This window comes from Phoenix dactylifera, chromosome 9, assembly GCF_009389715.1.
Source record: "Phoenix dactylifera cultivar Barhee BC4 chromosome 9, palm_55x_up_171113_PBpolish2nd_filt_p, whole genome shotgun sequence".
NCBI lineage: Eukaryota > Viridiplantae > Streptophyta > Magnoliopsida > Arecales > Arecaceae > Phoenix > Phoenix dactylifera.
This window is the reverse complement of record NC_052400.1, coordinates 18,383,791-18,404,650: the sequence shown is the minus strand read 5'-3', so window position 1 is coordinate 18,404,650 and position 20,860 is coordinate 18,383,791. Positions and strand designations below refer to the sequence as shown.

At 36.9% G+C, this 20,860-nt stretch overlaps 1 protein-coding gene across 1 annotated transcript; it reads right to left on the bottom strand.

Annotated features, from left to right (window-relative positions):
• Positions 1–6,422: 6,422 nt before the first annotated feature.
• On the bottom strand, positions 6,423–16,832 carry LOC103704743 (membrane-associated progesterone-binding protein 4). Its single transcript, XM_008788192.4, has 8 exons — positions 16,573–16,832; positions 16,188–16,264; positions 16,012–16,083; positions 13,612–13,649; positions 13,239–13,282; positions 10,407–10,453; positions 9,782–9,956; positions 6,423–6,780 (listed from the first exon to the last, which is right to left on the bottom strand). The coding sequence occupies exons 1-8, from the start codon at positions 16,741–16,743 to the stop codon at positions 6,613–6,615; spliced, it is 792 nt and encodes a 263-aa protein (XP_008786414.1). The 5' UTR covers positions 16,744–16,832; the 3' UTR covers positions 6,423–6,612.
• Between the last annotated feature and the right edge of the window lie 4,028 nt (positions 16,833–20,860).

Sequence of the window (20,860 nt, the reverse complement as noted above, 5' to 3'; positions counted from 1 at the left end):
TTTTTTTTCTTCCTCGCTTCTTCCCCCTTTAATGGTTATAATCCTTTCCTTTCCTTAAGATGCTATGACATCTGATTTCTTTAGAATGATAAAAGAGATTAGCTATTTCTTGTGATGCATGTGTAACATAGCAAATTTTGTATGCTGGACCCTCATGCTGATCAATTCTTTTCGTTAGTCCATTTCATTCTCATGCTGGGAGAATAAGCAGAAGATATTGGATCTTGTAAGCAGGAGGTAGATGATGGTCTTCGAGGAGCACTAGGTAACATCTTCTAGAAATACATCAAGAGGATTCCATCATAAGGTTTGTAAATGGTACAAAGCTAAACACAGCAGGTATTCACCACCAATGCACCAACTAAACTGCATTGAGAGCTAGGAGACTTAAAAATTCTTGTTATGCAAGGGAATGCAAGTGGAAGACCCCTCCTGCTCCTTGTATTAGAAAGAAACAAAGAAATGAGGAACAAAAGAGAAGGAATTGGGTGGGGGAAGGGAGGGAGTGTGTTAGAGGAGGAGGAGGAGGAGGAGAAGAGCCGTTTGCAGATCTTTATTCCGTTTGATGATTTGCAAACCTTGCTGAAAATAAACCTATTTCCTTAGTAAGGATTTAATGAATTAACCTGAGAATACCGAAGAAAACCAACAAAACAGACGCCAATAGAGACCATATATATACGAAACATTAGAATAGACATCTCCAGAAGTCCTAAAAATTCTAAAGTAACGTTTGTCTTGTTGTTCCCAAACTTTTTCTGAGAAAAATATAATTGTTCTCTTCTTCCACTTCCTTGCCTACCCTCGCTCATCTTTGCTTTCCTTTTTCAACTCTTCCCTCCATCTAATGACTAGATAAATGTTTTGCTAGACAAAACATTGAAGATCCAGCAAAGTTTTGTATATATTTCTTCCACATCTGGCTTTTCTCCTTCATGAGCTCATCATATCCTCGTCTCGGATTATGACCACTCCCTCTGGAGAACCTCCGGTGTTTGGTCAGCGACGTACAGTATCCTAGTCTGTAACAAAGAAGAGCTAGCAAAGGAACATTTGGTGAAAGAAACCAATAAAAAGCAGGTCTTTGGCATTTCCACTGAGCCTTAGTCGAAGAAATGTTGTAGCTGACCTCCATGACGTGAAAGAAATGAGAGGTTGGATATCTGAAACCAGGAGGTTGGATGATCCGTTAGGATAAGCAGTGCCAAGGATATCAGATATCGTCGGGGATCAGATTTCCTGAGGAAACGATATTGGGGATGAGATGGTGCAAAATAGTCCAAAGGTGATCGATGTGTATCACCCAAAAAAAACAAGTGTTCAATTTTTGTCCCTCCATACATTCTTAATGAGACAAGAGCGGGCGCATGTCTTGCTTGTATACTATCTTATGTATATAGATGTCAAACTCCGAGTACTTGAAAAGATTTTGGTGCACCTTGTTGTGAAAAGCAAAAAACTGACAAGCGGGCACTTCCAGAGAGAGGAAGGATGTGGGGGTTTCGCTATGACCCTTCGAGAAACGTAGCAAGTCATTTTGGGATGAAAGGATAGCGTAGGTTATCAAGTATACCGGCAATGTGAATCACACTTGGCTCCTACAGGCTACAGAGTGAGATGCATGGGGTGTTGGTGGTTTTCTATCTCAAAGAATTACTTGTTTGATTTTACTTGCACGGAAATTGAGGGGTTCATATTGGATGTTGACATGGACCCAAGATAGATCAGTCCAGGGAATACAGACCTCCTCATAATCACCTAGAAGATGGTTATTGGTTAACCTCCCAAGAACATAGAGCATGCTTTCTCCTCATTGTTTTTAGAGTATTTAATAATTTAGATAGAGACTCTTGAGCCAGCTAAATGTGGGAAGAATAGATTGGATACCCTACACGATCGATCCTGCAAAACCATATCACAGGGATATGGAATCCGGACTACCATATCTTAAAGATATGGAAAAACCTAGCCAAATCCACCAATTTTGGAAACAAATCACATAAAAATAGGAAAAAAACATAAATAGGAAACATCCACCCCACTTGAATGATCCTTGTCCTCAAAGTCTGTCAAAGAATTTGCCAAGAATTTCAAATGTCTTCACATGATTATCATCTTCATGTCCTATCCCCTCAAAACAGTAGGTGACATTACTTTGGGAATAAAGCAGGCATAAAGCATAGAATAAGGCCATGTTTGGGGGAGCTTTTGGAGGGCCAAAAAGCACTTTCTAGCCCTTCAAAAGTATTTTTAGATAAAATATGGTGTTTGGTAAAATTTTCGGAAAGCTGTTTTTAGCTTCCCGCAAAAGCTCCAATTTAGAGCTTTCTAAAAATGCTGTTTTCAGCTTTGTCGAAAGCTGTTTTTTGGACCAAAATACTCCCATTTAAATCACACTTTTTTTTCCCCCAAAACCCTTATCCTGCATCTTCCTTTTTCCCTTTTCCTCTCAATCTTCTTCTTCCTTTCTCTCTATTTGTTAGAGAGATAAATGGTCATTAGAATGATTAAAAATTAATTTACACTAATAATTATAATATTTTATATATTTATTATTGTATTATACTATAAATATAATATTATATTATATTATATTATATCATAATACATTGATATATTATATTAAATAATTTAATATTATGTTAAATTATTATTCTATAATACATAATATTATAGTACTATATTATAATAATATTATATTACATTACATTAATATTATACTATATCATATATTTATGTATTAATACATATTATATTTTATTATGTTCTATTATATAATACCGGTAATATCCTTTATGGTCATTTTGTCACACAAAAGTACTTTCTCAATTTGTTTACCAAACACATGTTAAAGTGCCACAGCACTTTAGAAATATAGTTACCAAATAGCAAACAGTTTTTTATAAACGCTCTGCTTTAGACAGCTCTACTTCCAACAGCTCTACTACTAACAGCTTCCCCAAACAGGGCCTAAATCCACGCAACTTCAAAGATGCAGGCATAAGCAAATAATAGTTCGCGATCGGAATTGGAATTAGAATTGGAATGGCCATATCCCTCAATGCTTTTAGTTCATAACCGGAATCGAAATTAGATTTGAATGAAATTTGAATATTAGAAGAGAGTAGAAATTGGATTTTGGAGAATTAGGATATTTCCATTCCCCTTTAAAATCAAAATGGGAATGTGATTCCTCCTACCTTTGAAATCGAAATGGGAATGGGATTCCTCCCAACCAAATAGCTAGAATGGGAGTCACTCATTCTCATTCCAATGTTCAATTCCCCAAAGCAAATATGTCCTAGAAGTATTCCTTGTCTTCTCTTTTTTTAATTTGTTGTTGTCATTATGATTATTCCAGTTTCTTGTTGTTACTCATTCAACTAGTAATGTTGGTCTTGTATACCTTAATTTTGGTAATTCCCTTTGATGTTCTTGGATTTTTGGATAATTATCTCGGATTGAATTCATTCTTTTGCAATTAATGCTTGATTTTAGGATTCTAAATATTATGTCAAGCATGATTACTTTAATCTATCGATTCTAGGCATAACACCCTCATTTATGCTTGTCTCCTTTCCTTAATGCACAAAAGTATTATAATTTCCCAGCCTAAAGTTATTCCGAAAATTGTAACCTAACAAATATAAGAACTCGTAGAATAACTATTCCTATTTGAGTTTCTTGAATAAAAGAAAAAAATATGTAAACATCCCTTTAACTTAGGACCAATTTTACTTCGCATCTCTCGACTTTTAAAAAGTTTTAAAATAATTTCTAAAATTAGTTAAGTGGTCCAATATGGTCCCAAGCCTCATCCAATGTTTAACACCATTAACCCTCTCTTCTCTTCTCATATCTCCTCACTTTTACTACCTCCTCTTCTTCCAACATCTTCTCTTCTTTTCCAACAAACCTCATCTACACCCACCACCAACTCCTCTTTCAACACATCCTTCTCCTCCGCTTGCTTTAAACCCTGCTATCATCCTCATCCCTCTTGTACATCCATCCTCTCAATGTAAAGTAATCTCGAGCCCCACTCTTCCAACACCTCTCCCTCTTCTTTATGAACCCCACCACAATCCTCATCCCTCCACTCCAAGTAACTTGGTCCCAAACCCCACCCACTTCCACCACCACCTCCTCCTCCTCTCTAAATCCTGCCACCAACCTCATCTCTCCTCTTCATCTTTCTCCATCTAAACCACTTCTCATATAAGTATTTCAGTCCTAAAAATCTTATGTAACCATCACATGATAGAATTCCTTGAACTCGATAAATAAAGATGGACGATGAGACCACATTAAACCACTTTACCAACTTGAAAGAACACTTTTAAACTTTTTACACAGGTACTAAGTGAAATTGGTTCTGAATTAAGTAATTTTCTCTACATAAAATTTTTGAACCAAATTTGTAAAAAACAACATTTGTTATTATATACAAAGATGTAATAAAATACGTGTACCATTTGAATTTTATTTCTCAAATCGGTATGGCAATTTTGAGTAAGCGTAGGTAGGCCAGCCCAAATGGTTTGAGAAAACCTTGCTCGAGCAGGCCCTGTCGAGGAAAGTAATTTCCAAATCTAGTTGTACGAACCAATGCAAGCTTGATGCAGATGGGCCTGATAATGCCAAAATCACCTCAAACGTGAGATCTTGGAGACGGTGAAGATTAAAATAAAGTGCGTGCCAATCTCTAAGACGAGCTAGCGATGCAGACCTATTAGATCGAATATTGAGATATTACGAACCTCCAACTGTTGATAAATTTGGGGTCAACAACTGAAGATACGACCCACACCCAGTCTGTCATTGCAATGTTTAATACAAGGCAATGCACATATATTTTTTAATATATCACCAAGAAGCCACTTGAGCGCATTGCTTGAAACAAAAAAAAAAAAAAAAAGTCCCTACGCGGGAAATCATTGTTCAAATAGTTTGAAGCCCAAAGCCCACGAACTGTGGGGCTTTTGCCCAAGATGGACTAAGGGCTCCGTTCCATTGCTCCCCCGACCATTCACAATATGAAAAATAAAAATATCAAGGGAAATTACGAGCATTTCAAAAAGCCCAAATAAAAATTTCGAACGGTGCACGTCTAAGATAGCACCATCCTTTGCTCTATCCTGGTTTCTGCTAACAATACGCCGGTGGGACAAGAGATCCCCTAAGAAGAGGGGAAACTTCTAATGCAGCCTGTTTGATTCCAAGTTCAAGCGGACAAGGGAATCTGTATGACCATGCGAAGTGATAAGCCACGGAGAGGAATATTGATGGCGGACATGAGACATCCCATCCGATTTAAGGTGGATTCGGGGCAAAAGGATTGAGGCTTCCAATAGTAGAAGAGGCTGAGCAAAAATACCACCATTGTTGAGCTACGAAAGTTCTCCGAGTCCAAGTCATATAGGCATAGCACAGGAACATACACGTGCAATGCACGTGAAAATGGAGCCGTGCAACAAACATACAGAACATAAATAAATAAATAAATAAAATATGAGGGCCACGGCAAAGTCCAGCGGAAATAGGGATCCAAGGTTGACATAGGCAAGGTCTAGTCGAACTCAAAAGAATTCGAACCGTTCAAGTTTGCCTTACAATAGTAGTATACTAGCGTGTAACCACGCATTCTATTATTTTTTTAATAATTGTTCTTGAAATAAGATATACAGCATAATAATAAATTATTAACTTTACTATTAGCTTCCATCATATCATTAATACCGGTATTTACACATATGGAATAAAAAAACTTTGCACAGATTAAGTCTTCATGAAAAAAAATTTCATCATTAATACCAGCGTTACTAATAATGGCTCTGTGCTATGCCTGAGTATCTATGCCACATCAACCTATGCCTCATCAACCTATGATATAATGCCAAAGGCCCGTACCACTCCCTTTTTCAAGAAAAGAGCAGCAAAAGTTCTTAAAGATGTATTTAGAGAAGCAAATAGGACGGCTGACTGAGTAGCTGCCTACGCGGCCTACCACTCAGGATACATCTTTTGGTCCAGGAAGGGAGAGTTGCTACTAGCACTCGCGAGCTGTTGTATTTTGATTTTATTGGGTGTGTTCATCCACGTACCGTATGAAGCACCCGTTTTAAGCAAAAAAAAAAAAAAAAGTTCCTAAAAATCAAAGAGGTAGAACCCACTATGGTGGCATGCCCATACGTCGTTCTAGATCAAAGTAGTAGTAGTAGTACCATTTAGTAAAAAGTTTATATGTGCCCTTCACGTTGTGATGCAAGAAGCCCAACCCAATGACTCCAAATACGGAGTCTACAAATATGATCGACCTCTTGTTCAACACATATTCAGACTGTGTAAACTCCTAGCTAAGACTTTAGAAGGTCCTGTAATTTGGATATCGAAAGCACCAACAATCTTGTGAAAGAAAAATAAGCATGCAAGGAATAAACCAGATACTACATATTGATCTGAATTGTTAACAGCTTTGAATGATAGTTCATCTAGTATCTATTTTATCTAACAGTAGCTCGAGTTCTACAACAACACATTGATTTCAGATATTGATAACATTATGAACTAATGAGTATACAAGAAAAACCAGAAAAGCATGAGTCAAAGGATTTAAACTGTGCAAACTTTGGACAAATAGTCACAGCCCTTGTATACCTCCAAACCTGGGCGCCCAAGCTCCTCTTCTTTAAAACACGCACACCGTTGGCTGATTTTTCCAGTCAGGGCTATATCTACAGGTCTCTTTACTAACCTTGGATATCCCGTGTCACACCAAACCTGAATAAGAAATAAATGCATTTAAAATAACCAACAAAGTGTCTAACTAAACCAAACAATCAGGATGTGCAGAAAACATTGCTCACGCACTCAATTGGACAATGGTGGTATGGAGACCAACGGAGCAAACTCCCCAAACTTTACAAATAAGTATTCACTTTAGTGGTACAAAATGCATTAGCAAAATTAGAAAGTAAGATTCTAGTAATGAGGTGAATATCTACCTGAAACATTATGGAAAAAAATCTCTTCAGCTCCTAGGAGTAACAATCAAAAATAATTTTTTTAACAAAATAAAGGAAATACAATTTCAGCTAACGCTTTTCCAAGCATCTCCTAGCTATACAACCATCCCTTCTATTCGATGGGAAACTGAAAAATAGGTTAATATACCATTATAAGAATGGGCATGCTTAAAGCATTTACATGCATATACATACATAACCATAGTTTTTTTTTTTTTTTCCTTTTTTCAGAATCAGGGTGAGTACAGGATTGACCCGGGTCACTGGTACCCAACACCCAACTACTCTACCAACTCAATTAGATGGGCCGCTCGTAAACATAAGCAATTAAAGCAACTTTCTGAACTATTTCAGACTACAGCTTCTACCACGATACCTGCAGGTAGCCCATGGACTGAATTGATTGATGATGCCCTCTAGGGGGCGTTTGGTATGCATGGGCTGATCGTCCCAGGATCAAGGGTGATGTGGATGGAGGTGATGAGATCACCGTGTTTGGTTGCACCACGGTGATCCTACGTGGCGGTGATCCTAAATCACCTTCACTCCTCAAATCAACGCCCAACCCGGTGATGGGATACCCGTCCTTGAGGTCAAAAATCCAAGATTATCCCAGGGCAATGATCCTGCAAAAATATCCCTCAACCTTTTTTTACGCTCGAGTCATTATCTCTCCCATCTCTCCGCTCTCCTTTCCAGCGAGCGCAGGAGAAATGATCTATAAAAAAGGAAGGCTTCTGCCCAAAGAAAGGCTTCCGGGAGGCAAAGAAAAGATAACCATAGAAGAAAGGAAGAAGGCAAAAAGGCACCGACTTGCGATGAAATAAAGAGAGGAGAGGAGAGAAAGAGAGGGGGGGGGTAGGGAGGTTCCTTGCCCTGTTTTCTATGTCTGACCATGACCAAAAGGAAGCAAAGGCCCCATATAAAACGGGAACAGGAGCTGGCTACGAGTCTTCCCCCTTGATGGAAGGGAGGTGGAGAGTTTCCTAGCCTGCAGTTGTTGCGATGTTGCAGTTGCTACTTGGGGTTGAATGGCTGCTGTGCTGTGATGTTGCAGTTGCTACTTGGGGTTGAATGGCTGCTGTGCTGTGATGTTGCAGTTGCTGCTTGGGTGCTCGAAGGGGAGATGGTGGGATGGGACTTTATTAATTAGATGGAGTCAATTTCTCATAATGCCCCTACCTTCTCTTATAGATGGAGTGAATTTGTTCCTTTCTGGACAAATTTTTTCCTTTACCTTGACCATGAAGTGCCATGGGATAACCTTTTCCTATTCTGCTCTTGCTTGACATGGTAAACAGTTATTTAATCAATTTCATGGGCCTTCTTTTAGAGTAATTACTTTTCCGTGCTTCCATTCAAGAATTATATTAAATTGAAGAGGCTTCTTGTCTATCTTTGTTAGATTCATGCATCTTTGTTGAAATATTATACTTGACTGCTATCTATTTTCATATCATTTTTTTAAGTATTTTATACTTATTAAACATTTTTTATATTGTTTAAATTGTTTTATATGTGCATATTTAGTCTATATTGATTGATTATCTTCTTGTAGTATTGTTTATGAGATTTGAATTCACATCAACATCCAATGGAGGATGTTGCTCAGTCATTTGCTCTGTCAATGATTCTAGGCCCAAAGAACACTGCGCTTCTGGTCCCTTGGAAGGAGTTAATATCCTCAATAAAGTATCAACAGTTCACATGATTATATGCCAATGATAATTCAACTCCATAACAAAAAATAAAAAAGTGAGATTAAAATAAGGCATGAGATATAAATAGTTTAATATATTTTTATTTTTGCATAACTAATTTGGCTAACATGAAATTTTTCTTTTTATAACTAAACTAGTAAAGATTTTGCACTTTTCTTTTGAGATTAAAAGAAAGCTTGCCATGCAAAATTAAATTGTTTGCATTATTGTTTGCAGTAAGAACATGTTGGATGTTGTAACAATTTAACTATAATTCAATTTGTTGGATGTTGGAAGTTGTTGATAGAGCGAAAATATAGTCTGATTTTCTTGTGATAAGGGCTACTAAAAGTAGATTATGCGACAAGATTATGGAGCTATTATAGAAATTAGCATATTGATTTACATTTTTGATTTATGAGAATTAAAAATACATAAAAAATCTATCTAAGATATATCGGGGTTTTTGTGGTATTATGTAGTTGGTGATTTTGGATCTTCGTACCATACCAAACAACTTACTCATGGATACCCGAGAATTTTTAATCACTGGACCATGGCCTACTAAACACGGTGAGCTTAGATCACTGGGGATTAAATCACCCCAGCATTCGAATCACTGGAGATCTTAGATCACCATGGTGATCCTGTTGGGGTTACGAAACGCCCCCCTAGATTGGTCTCAAAAGCCATGACAATGCATTTATTATTCCATTAGAGTACTTTCGGAAGGTCGGGGAAAGTTTATTTAACAGGAAGATAACGTCTGTCATATAATTTGTGGACTCGAATGGTCCAATTGATAGGCCCTAAGCAAACTACGTGGCTGAAGAATGCTCAGACAAACTTGACTCATAGAATAAAATAATTTAGACTTCAGATGGGTATAGATTCACAATACATCTATGACAACCACATGGTATCATAGGTTCAAACTGCAATAGAAAGATGAATGTCATGATACCATCGAGCACTTGAAAATTATACGAAATAGAATGTAATATTTAACAAAAGATCATAACTTAAAGCCACATAAATTCGGAACAGAAATCCTACCTTTCCTCCATCTTGTTCACTCCATTTTGAATTGCAACTTGGAATTTTAGCCTCTTCAATTTTCTGTTTCTCCAAAAGCTGAGCTCCCCGTCTGGCCTTTGCTTCAACGCCCTTCAAATGTTTTGTCGGATTACCTTGGCTGTCATAGTAGCGGCCAACAACTTTACCAACATATCTGACAAAAAGAAATGATGCAGCAGGACATCAGAAACAATTTTACACTGTCAGTTCTTAGAGTAATATGTCATAAGTTAGTCCATTCTTAAATTGAGTGTTGTTCAAAATTCTGTCCAATTAGACTATTGTAGCAATTTAAACAGAAAACTGAGAGTCTCAACCACACCGTAAGACCTGACAAGTAATCTGGATTCGTATTGACCAGTAATATGGAACCTTCCTGATTTGCTTTTTCACCTCACAAATTTCTTACCATGATTAAGGAAGGGCTCATCACAGTAGCATGCAGAATCAAAATGTAGCAATTACATGCATATATGTATATATCGCACATAAATTTATTTCTAATTATAGAAGGACAAGATAAGCCTAGAGGCTTAGAGACCACAGAGTACCCAATACAAAGGAAACAAACTATTAATTGCAAAATCAGAATTAGCTAGCTTACATATATCTTTCTATGTAAAATTTCCGCCAGTCGACAACACTATTTACCTGCAACAAAAGCAAATCAGAAAAGAATATGAAATTAGTGCTTCAGGGGATAAACATTCTCATATATCAATGTACAATAGAGTGCTGATACTAATATAGAGTACAAAGAAACTACAACAATTATAAAGGCACAAGATTGACTTTTAAAAGTAGCGCATTTGTAGAAAATAAAAGAACGACAGAAAACTTTAGAGAGATATAGTATAAAAACATCATCTATTAGCTCAAACAGTAACAAGGGTTCATATAGCAGGCCATGGATGTACATATCAATCTTCTGCATGACAGAGCTAATATGAGCAGCTCCTTAATATTGGGGTCCAGTAGGACTTTAATCCATTTCAAGAACAGCACTGTTTAAGTATAAAGTGAAAGCAAAATATTTAGGCCCAAAGATTCTGGTCTTTATCTTATTAAACTGAACCAAGATGCCAAAATGAATACAAACTTTTACTGGCTGATTTCATTTTGTCTGACTTTGTCCTGTACCATGGTTCTAGAAAAAAAGACATCCGAACTTCTTTTCCCCAGGATATAATGCATGACCATGTTCATCGATGATACAGTTATAACTATGTAATATGCAAAATTCTGGATTTTACACAAGTAATTGCCTTCTTATATAAACAATATCGATACATTTTACCATACTTATTATTGTTACTCTACAAAAACATCCAGCATCATTCACCATCTACAAATATACTAATAGCCAAAAAATAGACACTCAGCTCAACTCAACTCTGCCTATATTTTTTACATAGCCTGTAGCAAGCCTGAATAAAGGAGGAAGGTTGCGGTAGATTGATGGCAAGCATAAAACTATAGTCACATCTGATGAACATGAATCCAGAGAATAGTCAAAACATAGATACTCATCTCAACTCAACTAAGCCTTAATCCCAAACTAGCTAAGGTCGGCTACATAGGTCATTTTTCTCCATTTTGTTATGTTAAGGCCTGAAAGATGTAGCAATATCAGGTCCTTCATTACTACTTCATTTTGTGTGATTTTTGGTCTATCTCTACCCTCTTTCCTTCTACATGTACCAAATCACCCCTTCGCCTCATCCTACATTGTACACATCCAAACCAACCGAATCATCCTTCTATTAATTTATCCTTAATTAGTGCTACCTGTACTTTTTTTTATGAATGACTTCATTCTCGTTCTATCTTTTCTTATATTATCATGCATCCATCTCAACATTCTCATTTCGGCCACACTCATCTTGTGCGCATGTTATTTTTTAATTGCTTAAAATTCTGTTTCATAAAAGCATAGCTGGTCGCAGCCACTGTTAGAATTTCTTGGGAAAAAAGGAATCCTGTGATCAATTGGTGAGCCAAGTTTCAAAAGCATTTTAGTATCTAGCACACTTCCAAATGGAAATCTCATGAATTCTAATTATCTTTTCAGTCTTCACAATATTAAAATCAACCTTAAAACATTCCAATATATCAATCAGAAAAGTTTCCATTTGTTCAAACAAAGTTTACCAAATATATAAGTGTCACTTATGATATGAAGGTAAAATATGGAGTTAAACCTAGAACTCGCATTTGTGACTTTTTCTTCAGTTCCTTCACAGTAAGAATAAAGAATGAGACCTTTTTCACAGAACTTCTGAAAAATTGAAACATAAAACATATTGGTACTCTGAAAATTATCAGAAAGAAATAAGCATATGAAAGACTCAATGCACATAGAAAACAATGTTTAAGAAGCCCCAATGCAAATAGAAAAAAACGTTTAAGAAGCCTCATCCCTCCCTGTAGAAGATACAAAATTTATATTGCAGATTATTTCTGAAACCAGAGAACAGGTTTTTTCCCCCTTTGTTTGTTTTTTCCTTTTTTTTCTGTTGGGGGTGGTGGGGGGTGCATGTGTTTGGTTGAGGTGAGAGACTATGTGTTTATGGTTGACTTATTTGCATTGAACAACTTGCTATAGTAAGAAGATAATGGCATGTTCTCACATCCTAAATTACACAACCAAAGTATTCTACCAAAAACATCCAGAAGGCTTCTTCAAACGGCACCTAATTTTGCTGTAAATGAACATTCTTCTTCGAAAGGCTTCTTCAATTCCCAGAAATCATTCTTTCGACTTGTGTAGAGTTTTATTATTTAGCTCTTTTCATCTATTCTTTATTTAGAACTGTAAGATTGCACAAATAAGAAATTACATTTCTCCCAGTGGTTATACTCTAATGCCCATTTCATTTCATGCTATTTAGCTTTGATACATCGGAAGCAGTAAAATTATTAGATCAGCAAGTCAGATCTCTTTGTTCCTAATAACAGGACAATTGAGTTTTCTACAATGTGTCCACTATCAACTTACTATCCACTAAGCATTTAAGTAAAACAGCAATTATTGTGGTTGGGTACATGAACATTAATGCGCTGTCGCTGTTTTAGGCATCTTATTAATCTCAGTCTTTGCCCTCCATAGTATTGTAAGAGATCTTGATTTAAGTTAAGAATTTATTGCCCTTCAACTCATCTTTTTTCGCATTTGGTTTTATTAACATTAGCTGATTATTGTATAAGCCAGAAAGCATCAATCTTACCAGAGACATTCATGATACAGATAAGGTGTTATAGATACATTCGCAGGTCGACATTTTACTTTTCTTGCAATTCCATATTGCGCATACAAAGATAGTCAAGAATGCCACCGACAAGTTCACATACCATTTCCTACCTAATATTTCCAACAGAGGACATAGCAACAAGACTACAACTTAAAACCATACACTAGGCCTCAAAAATCTACTACCTCTCCACTAGATAGACCGTGCAATGAGTCAGTCAATCCATCACCTACAAGAGAAGGACAAATTGATCATTATGATAGCATGCAAGAGATAGTAGATTTCACATTGCCATTATTATTCACTACTAGTAACACATCAACTTTCTGAGGAGGTACAAAGGTTCCGGTTGCAGTATATTCTCCACATTAGGTACTGCGTTCCTTATATCATAAATAACAAGCCTTTTACCATTAGTTTGTTAAAGATGTCATCTTTTCGGAAAGAAATTTCAAGAATTTTGATTTTAAGATAGTTGTCTTGAAGAAATATTTGAAATAACAAAACAGTTTTGTACTTTCTAAAAAGTTGTGAACCATAAAACTATGAAAAGTTTACCTGTAAAGTTTCCAGAAACAAATGCTCGCGATGCATCTCTGGTATCCACACAACAATTGTAGATTCAGTATAGAGCAGAATAAAACAAAGCAGCTGAAAGACAATTATATGAGGCATAAACAAAAAAGTGGATGTGGCCGAAGTGCGATACTAGTGGTCATGACATGCTCCCTAATTTAAGTCAAAATTGTACTCAAGTTGATTTGCAATTGGATATCAGCAGTAGCATTATCTCTAGAGTTGTGTCAAACATTTAATAGAGCTGCAGAGTTAAATATTAAGGTGCCTAAAAACTGAATTCAAGTTAGAGTTGGTTACTGTGGAAACAGCAAGACTCTATCTTGGAACTCGCAAAACACAGAAAGGATCTTTAGACCACCGATCTGATACTCTCGTTTGAAGATGGCCGGTTGGCCCAAAGAGAGTCAAAGTCTGAAACTAAATTCTAACATATTATATTTCAAGATAAATTGTTTAGATAAGACAGCAATGAACCACTGAAGACTGCCTAAAATCATGAAAGGAAAGAAAAACAATTACACGATCCCAAAGTCCGGTCAGCTATATTTTCGTTTAACAAACACTTAGTGCATCCTTGCTTTGCTTTGCAATTTAGCCCCCTAAACATGGAGACTTCTGAAGTGAAGGCCATTAGGCAAACTTTTGTTGCTAACACCAAAATGCAGCTGACACAATCCAATATAAAATTCCAGGTCATCCTGTCTGCCTTCACTCCTTCAGCCATCTAGTCTTTGTGCCACTAGCAAATAACCAAATCTAGTCAACATGGTTTGTCCCAACAAGCCCCTTAGAATATCTTGTCAAGATGATAGAAAGATAACCATACATGATTACATGCAAGGGATATAAAGTGGCATTTGAGATGTCTCTTACATAATTTAATAATTCAAAGGTTCCAGTAGCAATTGGTGAGGTAGCTCAGAGTTGGCACAGTATTTAGCAAGAATTGTATACGGAATTGTACTATTTGACAAGTAAACTACACCGAAAGGCAAATTATGTTGCACATAATGAGGCAGTATCAAAAGTACATGATTCTGTAACCTCCAGGTTGAGCTAGGAGTCTTACCCTCAATGTAAGCCTTAGTTACACTTTATTTTGAATATAATGTTGTGGTAGGTAAAAGAAGACACAAGAAGATGGTTGTTTTATTTTTAGACATTGTCAAACAATAGTAGCTTGTAGTCTCCAAAAGGTGCCTTTGGATTTCCAAGTCTAGTATAAGGTCTTAGTGGAAAGTGGTCACTTAAACTTGCCAACGAGAACTAATGAAAGATTGTGACAGTGGGAAGATATTATATTAACAAATCACAAGGAATACCAGAGAGCAATTTTTATTTCTAACACATTTGCAACATAAGGGATTATGCTAGGTTGTAGGAGCCTTTTGAGATGCAACTCTGATTCACATAGGCAGGAGCATCTGGGTTCGGGTACATATATGCATGGAAAATGGAAAAAAACTGGTGATGTATTGTCTCTGACGACTTTGGCTGTTCTCATTGAACTGAATGCTAGGTTGGCAATTGTGGATTGTAGTTAGGGTTGAGGAATTTAAAGACATAGTATGAGTGCGATAATTATGCAAAAAATTAGTAAATCTGTGCTGAAATCAAGAGGAGCAATAGAGAAATAAGTAGATGAGAGAATGGAAATAAGCTGATGGTATGAGCATAAGCAAAAAAGATTTAAGGAGGCTCCTGATAGGAAAGAGGGACATATTCATGACGAAGGATCAGAAAAGTCAGTACTTCACATAATAAGGGTGAAGATTGTGGGACAACTTTTCTAGTTCAATAATGAAAGCTACAAAGACTCTCAGTAAGAACAAATGGCAAAAACAATTCAGAAAGCCAGCCCAAGTAATGGGGACAAAGATTGTTAGTAATGGTTGTTGCTTCTTTAAAAAGCAATTGTAAATGAGTCATCACTTTCTCAAGCTGAATTACAAAAACCTCAAACTAAATTCTCTTACCTGAATCCCCTTTTCTTTTTTTCTTTCTATGTTCTCCCAGTTTTCCTACATTAATTTTCAAAGGTCTACAAAATCCAGCGACACTATAAAATCTAGAGAGTCTATGTGCTTTCTCCATCCTCATCAATTATCCTCACATCTTTAATTTAATATCGCTTAAACTTCTATTTTCACATAGCAAAAAATAAACATATTTTGTCATTAAAGAAAAAGTACATAAACACCACCTCACAGTTATCTCCTTAATAATGGTTCACTTGAGTTACGTCCTATGACTGGACCAACCAGCAAACAATCATTACCACCTAGCTACTGATGCAAAAAAAGTAATTACCTGACCATGAAATCATTTAATAAAACTTAAGACTAAAATAAGAAACAAATCAAATGAAAAGAAACTAACCTTCCAGAGAAGTGATGGTAGCCTCCTCCTGGACCATAATGCGATCTCCCTTTCGTAACATCAAATACCGAACTGCATCTCAAATCAGATCCAACTTACTCAGATAATTGAACAAAAAAAGGATCTTTGTAGATTTTTATTTAAAAAGAAGAGGAGGAAAAAGAAGTTTAGGTCACCCAAGTATTCCTAATAGGATCGGTAATGTCTCATCAGTTCCATTGTACAAAGCTAACTCCTCGATAGTCCACAGCCGCTGGCAATAACAAGAAAAATAACAAACGAACCAGAATGTCAAGAACCTCAAAAAGACGCCTTTAGACAACACCAAGAATTTCCTTGAATTACAAAGGCCCGCAAGAACAAATTATTCATAATTCTAGATGGTCGATTCATCTAATTCCTTCGGACCCACAAAAAACACAATCAAATCTTTAAATTCTTCATAACAAAATCAAAGATCAAGAAGTCCCCAAATTTTTTTTAAAAAAAAAAAAAACTTTAAATCAAGAACTTTCAATAGCCAGTCTAACGGAAGGGTGTGGGCATAAGGAGGCAACGAACCGGTTGGAGTGGCTTCTTCAACGAGAATTGGAGGACGAAGGCGATCAGGGCGATGAGAAACCCTAACCCTAGAAGCAATGGAGACAAGGCCCTTAGCCTCGAGGGCCACCCCTTCGCCACGTTCTCGCTACTCGCTTTCTCGGCTTCTCCTCGCGACGCCGTGGAGTCCATGGAGGAGCCCAAGGCTTTCCTTGGAATCTACTGCTCGCTCCCTTTGCCTTCGGCACGAGTTGCAGCGACCCGAGACAAGCGGGATTTCGTACCCGATCGCAGGTATTTATAGGTAAAAAGGGTCTGTGTGTAATAAATATATATCGTAAAGGGTTATAAACAAATAAAATTTGAACTAGTCCCGGCATACTCATTGCAGGAACCGGCTCAATATAAACATGATTACTTTTACAAAGAACCCCTTGTGTTACGCGACGTTCTGTACCGTATCGGGGATATAGGGAAATATGTCTCTGTTTACTGGAATTGAATTGCAGGCACTAGTTCAAAATTCAAGTTAAACTTAGTTACTTTTACAGATGACCCCTTATGTTGAGTAAATACTACGTTGTGTATTCGAGGTAATTGTAAGCTCTAGATATGACCTCCCATCTTAAATAAATGGCGTAAATAAGTCTTATGTTTAGGTTGAACAGATTTTGACAAGCCATCTACAGGAATCTGTTTAAACTAAACATAACATTTTTACATATGGATCCTGTGGCTTGTCAAAATCTGTTCAACCTAAACATAACATTTTTACATATGGATCCTGGTGTTATCGTACAGGTTATGTATGCTAAATTGCATTGCCGAGTTCGGGGGAGTCTCAGCACAAGTCATAAGCAGAAGCAGCTGAACCAGTTGAAGTCAAAACTGCCAAACACAAGCACTTTCTACATAGTATCCCCTGCATTACATTAAATTATGTATATGTTAATTGTATATGCTTATTTTAGTTTGAGCTTTGACGACAAGTCGCATGTAAATACCGGTAAAAGCCAAATATAAGCAGTTTGGCATATGACCCACTGCATCAAATGAATACTATGTACAATTTTCTTGTGTTAGAAGTAATTGGCTAATGCACATTTGAAAATCTTTCAAAAAAAAAAGCATGCAGTTTCAAGCTATATTATATAAAACTTATAAATAGAAAATAGAATCTTTCTCTCTTTTTTTTGCATTATTACCATTAAAAAGAGTGATTAGAATTTAATTATTTTTTATTCTATTTTAATAGCTAGAATTTAGATTTTTTATTTCTAAAAGTAGTCAAGTTCATTTAAATAATGTAAGTCCAATGTACAAGGTTCTCAACATCGTGAGATTTGAGGAAGGTTAAATGTACGTAGCTTTGCTTCCGCTTGTGGATAGTGTGTTTGAACTAGTTTAAATAATGTGAAAGAGTATATTTGGAAGAAAAATTACTGACATATTTGGAATAAAATATTCATTAAATATACCAACAAACAAAAAGGCTTATGTTGTGTTTGAACTAGTGCCTGCAAACTGAATGCAAGAACTCGCTTGATGCCAAAGAGAAGCAGAAATGGGCTTCACCTCGGCCCATGTATGGCCGGAATTCAACCGCGAACAAGTTGAACATGGCCTTTCCCAAGATTTGATTGGCTAGTCATGGACTTCTTCTTTTTTTTCCATAAAAAAGATTGTGAAAAATTCCATTCATCTCTCAAAACGGACTTCAGCAACTTCCTATCATAGCTTGTTTCCAAGATCTGTGCCAACCAGAATATTAACATACGAAATCACCAACAAGAGATATTTTCGTTAATTAGCTAATGCGTCCTTGATTTGACTAATTTTTTCACAGATAATTCATTTTTACCTCGGTAAATACTTTTAGACTCGTTTGATTTGTGAGAAGAGAAGGAGGTAAGTAGGGTTAACATGAAAATGAAGAGATGCCTCATATTTGGTTGGAGTCTTCAAAGACGAGAGATAGCAAAGTAGCTTGACCGTAGGAATAAGATTTCTACATTTTATGAAAAAAATTATATAAAATATAGAAAAGTCTAATTTCCTCCAGCTATGAATCGAGGAAAATTTTTTTTTTCAAATGTGCTCTTAAACTTTTAGATAGAATGAGATAAGATTTTTCCTTTATTAAGAGTATAACAAGTATTTTATACAACTTTCTCTGAAAATTAGATGCTTGACTAAATATAAGCCATTCTGGGATGTCACTTTTTTCTGATCAACCAAACATACGAAAACCACTATCCTAGGTATTATATACCCACATATCAACTTTCCCCAAAAAAAAAAAAATTGTGGCGAAAAAAAATTCTTGCCGGGAACCAAATAAGTTCCAATAGTTTGTGGAGAACCCAAGAAGGCTATGTCTCATAATTCAAAGTTTGTATGAGGACTACTAGATCTTACATTACTAAGAAATATCTTGCATGTTAAAGTGATTCTTTGTGATAACCAGACAATATGATATACAATTATATTTTGGCAGAATTAGTTAAGATTGTTGGGGTTAGGAAGAGCTGGTCATTGAATATTAATGCAGGACACACCAGAAGTTTTGACATGCCAAGTTGCCCGCCAATTGTTATCCGGGCGCAACCCCCAGAAACACGATAGATATAATGGGCAGCGGCCGGTGTGGCCCGCAGTGAAAGAGGCTCGAGGGGACCTCGTGCATGGTCAATCATACTCTGACACGTCGGTGCATAAGTTTATGCTCGCACAGGGCTGGATTGGCTAGTTTTGATGCTTACAGTTAATGTTGATCGTAATTACTGGCGAACAAGTTGGTTTTGATGACAATGCTTCTTAGCAGATATCTAGCTCTCACTTGTGTCACTGCATCCAAACATAATGTTGCCGTAGGGCCATGGCCATGCGCGCTGTCTGGGAGCAAACTCTCTAGATCCCACATGGACCATGGCATCACATGCCACTACGTACCTTTTTATATTGGGCTGCAGGGCGCAAATTGCATTATAGAGTAATGTGCGGCGCGCAATGGTTGTCATCAAGAGATGAACGGTTGTTAATAATGATGCACCATGTATAACATGTAAGACTGTTTTATTTGATAACCATTCGTCTCTTCATGATCACTACAAAGCATCCATGCTCCATTAGGAAACCCTAGAAAGTCCCGTACATTAGATAGAGCCTTCCCTACTCTCTTCATCACCGCAGAGGATCCGTGCTCCACAGGGAAACTTTAAGAAGTCCCGCACTTCAGACACAGCCTTCCCTACTATCTTCTCTCTTCCCAATTCCATCCTAATTCCCGTACAGTCTAAACTGAACTAGGAGTCTAGGATAAGGCCTGCCCGGATAGCATAGCACCTCCAAATCCGGCCGCCCAAACTGCCTGTCCAAACCACTGACGGATTTCCATCAACTTTTATGCCCGCTTACCTTATCCCAAGCTTCTAAAAGCAGTATAAGTAACAAGAATGGATGGATGGGTTAAGGGCCATGACGCAGAGAGGCTCCTTTCTACGATTTATTAAAGCTTGGGGCCTTCCAAATCCATGTCGAAGAATGTGACCTTGCGGAGGAAAGCACGGTTGGTACAAAGACATCACATGTATTGCCCCGAGAGTCCCATGTACCATTGATGCGTTAAGAGTATAGGCGTGGCGGTTAGATAGATAGACTCGGATGTGAACTTCCTTTGCGATTTGATACACTGGAAGCAATCGCCATAAAATGGCAAGTGTTTGATTAGAATAATTTTAAGTAATTGTATATTGTAATTTGGTCCACGATCACCCTAGCTGATCTTAAGAGACCATATGCATTCAAGTTTTGTGGTACAATGGCTCTTGGGTGCCGGCAGGGCCGTGACCCTCTGTCCTCAGGTTCCCGCAATGAGAAATGAGCAGGGAGACAATAAAACCAATACATGAAATTGAGAACTATTCCATTCAAAGGAGGTTCCTAATTGTGAGGAATTTGATATTCTCCAAGTGCTCAAGATTTTGATATCCTCATGAGAACCGTATGAAGAAGGCTTAGTGATCCTCTTGGGGATCATGAAGTTTGGTAAGAGGAAGCCATCATGCATAGGTGTAAGTAATGCGTGGAATGACCATTACTAAGCCTTATTCATATTTATAATATATATATATATATATATATATATATATATATATATATATAGGTGAACTGTGCTTTTAGCATATACATCTTATGCGTCACTTCTTATCATAATAACTAATGTCGACTATTATCATCCTATAGAATAACAAAGAAATATTATTTTAGTTTTTCTAGCCAACCTGCTCCCCATTATTATGTTACAATA

Bases quoted from the DNA above. Each gene is read 5' to 3' on its own strand.
- LOC103704743 (XM_008788192.4), bottom strand. From the start codon at position 16,743: ATGGACTCCACGGCGTCGCGAGGAGAAGCCGAGAAAGCGAGTAGCGAG. The intron at 16,084-16,187 runs GTGACCTAAACT...TTTGAGATGCAG, and splicing joins ATCCTATTAGGAATACTTGG to TTCGGTATTTGATGTTACGA. The intron at 13,283-13,611 runs GTAAACTTTTCA...CTTCTCTTGTAG, and splicing joins TGTTTCTGGAAACTTTACAG to GTGATGGATTGACTGACTCA.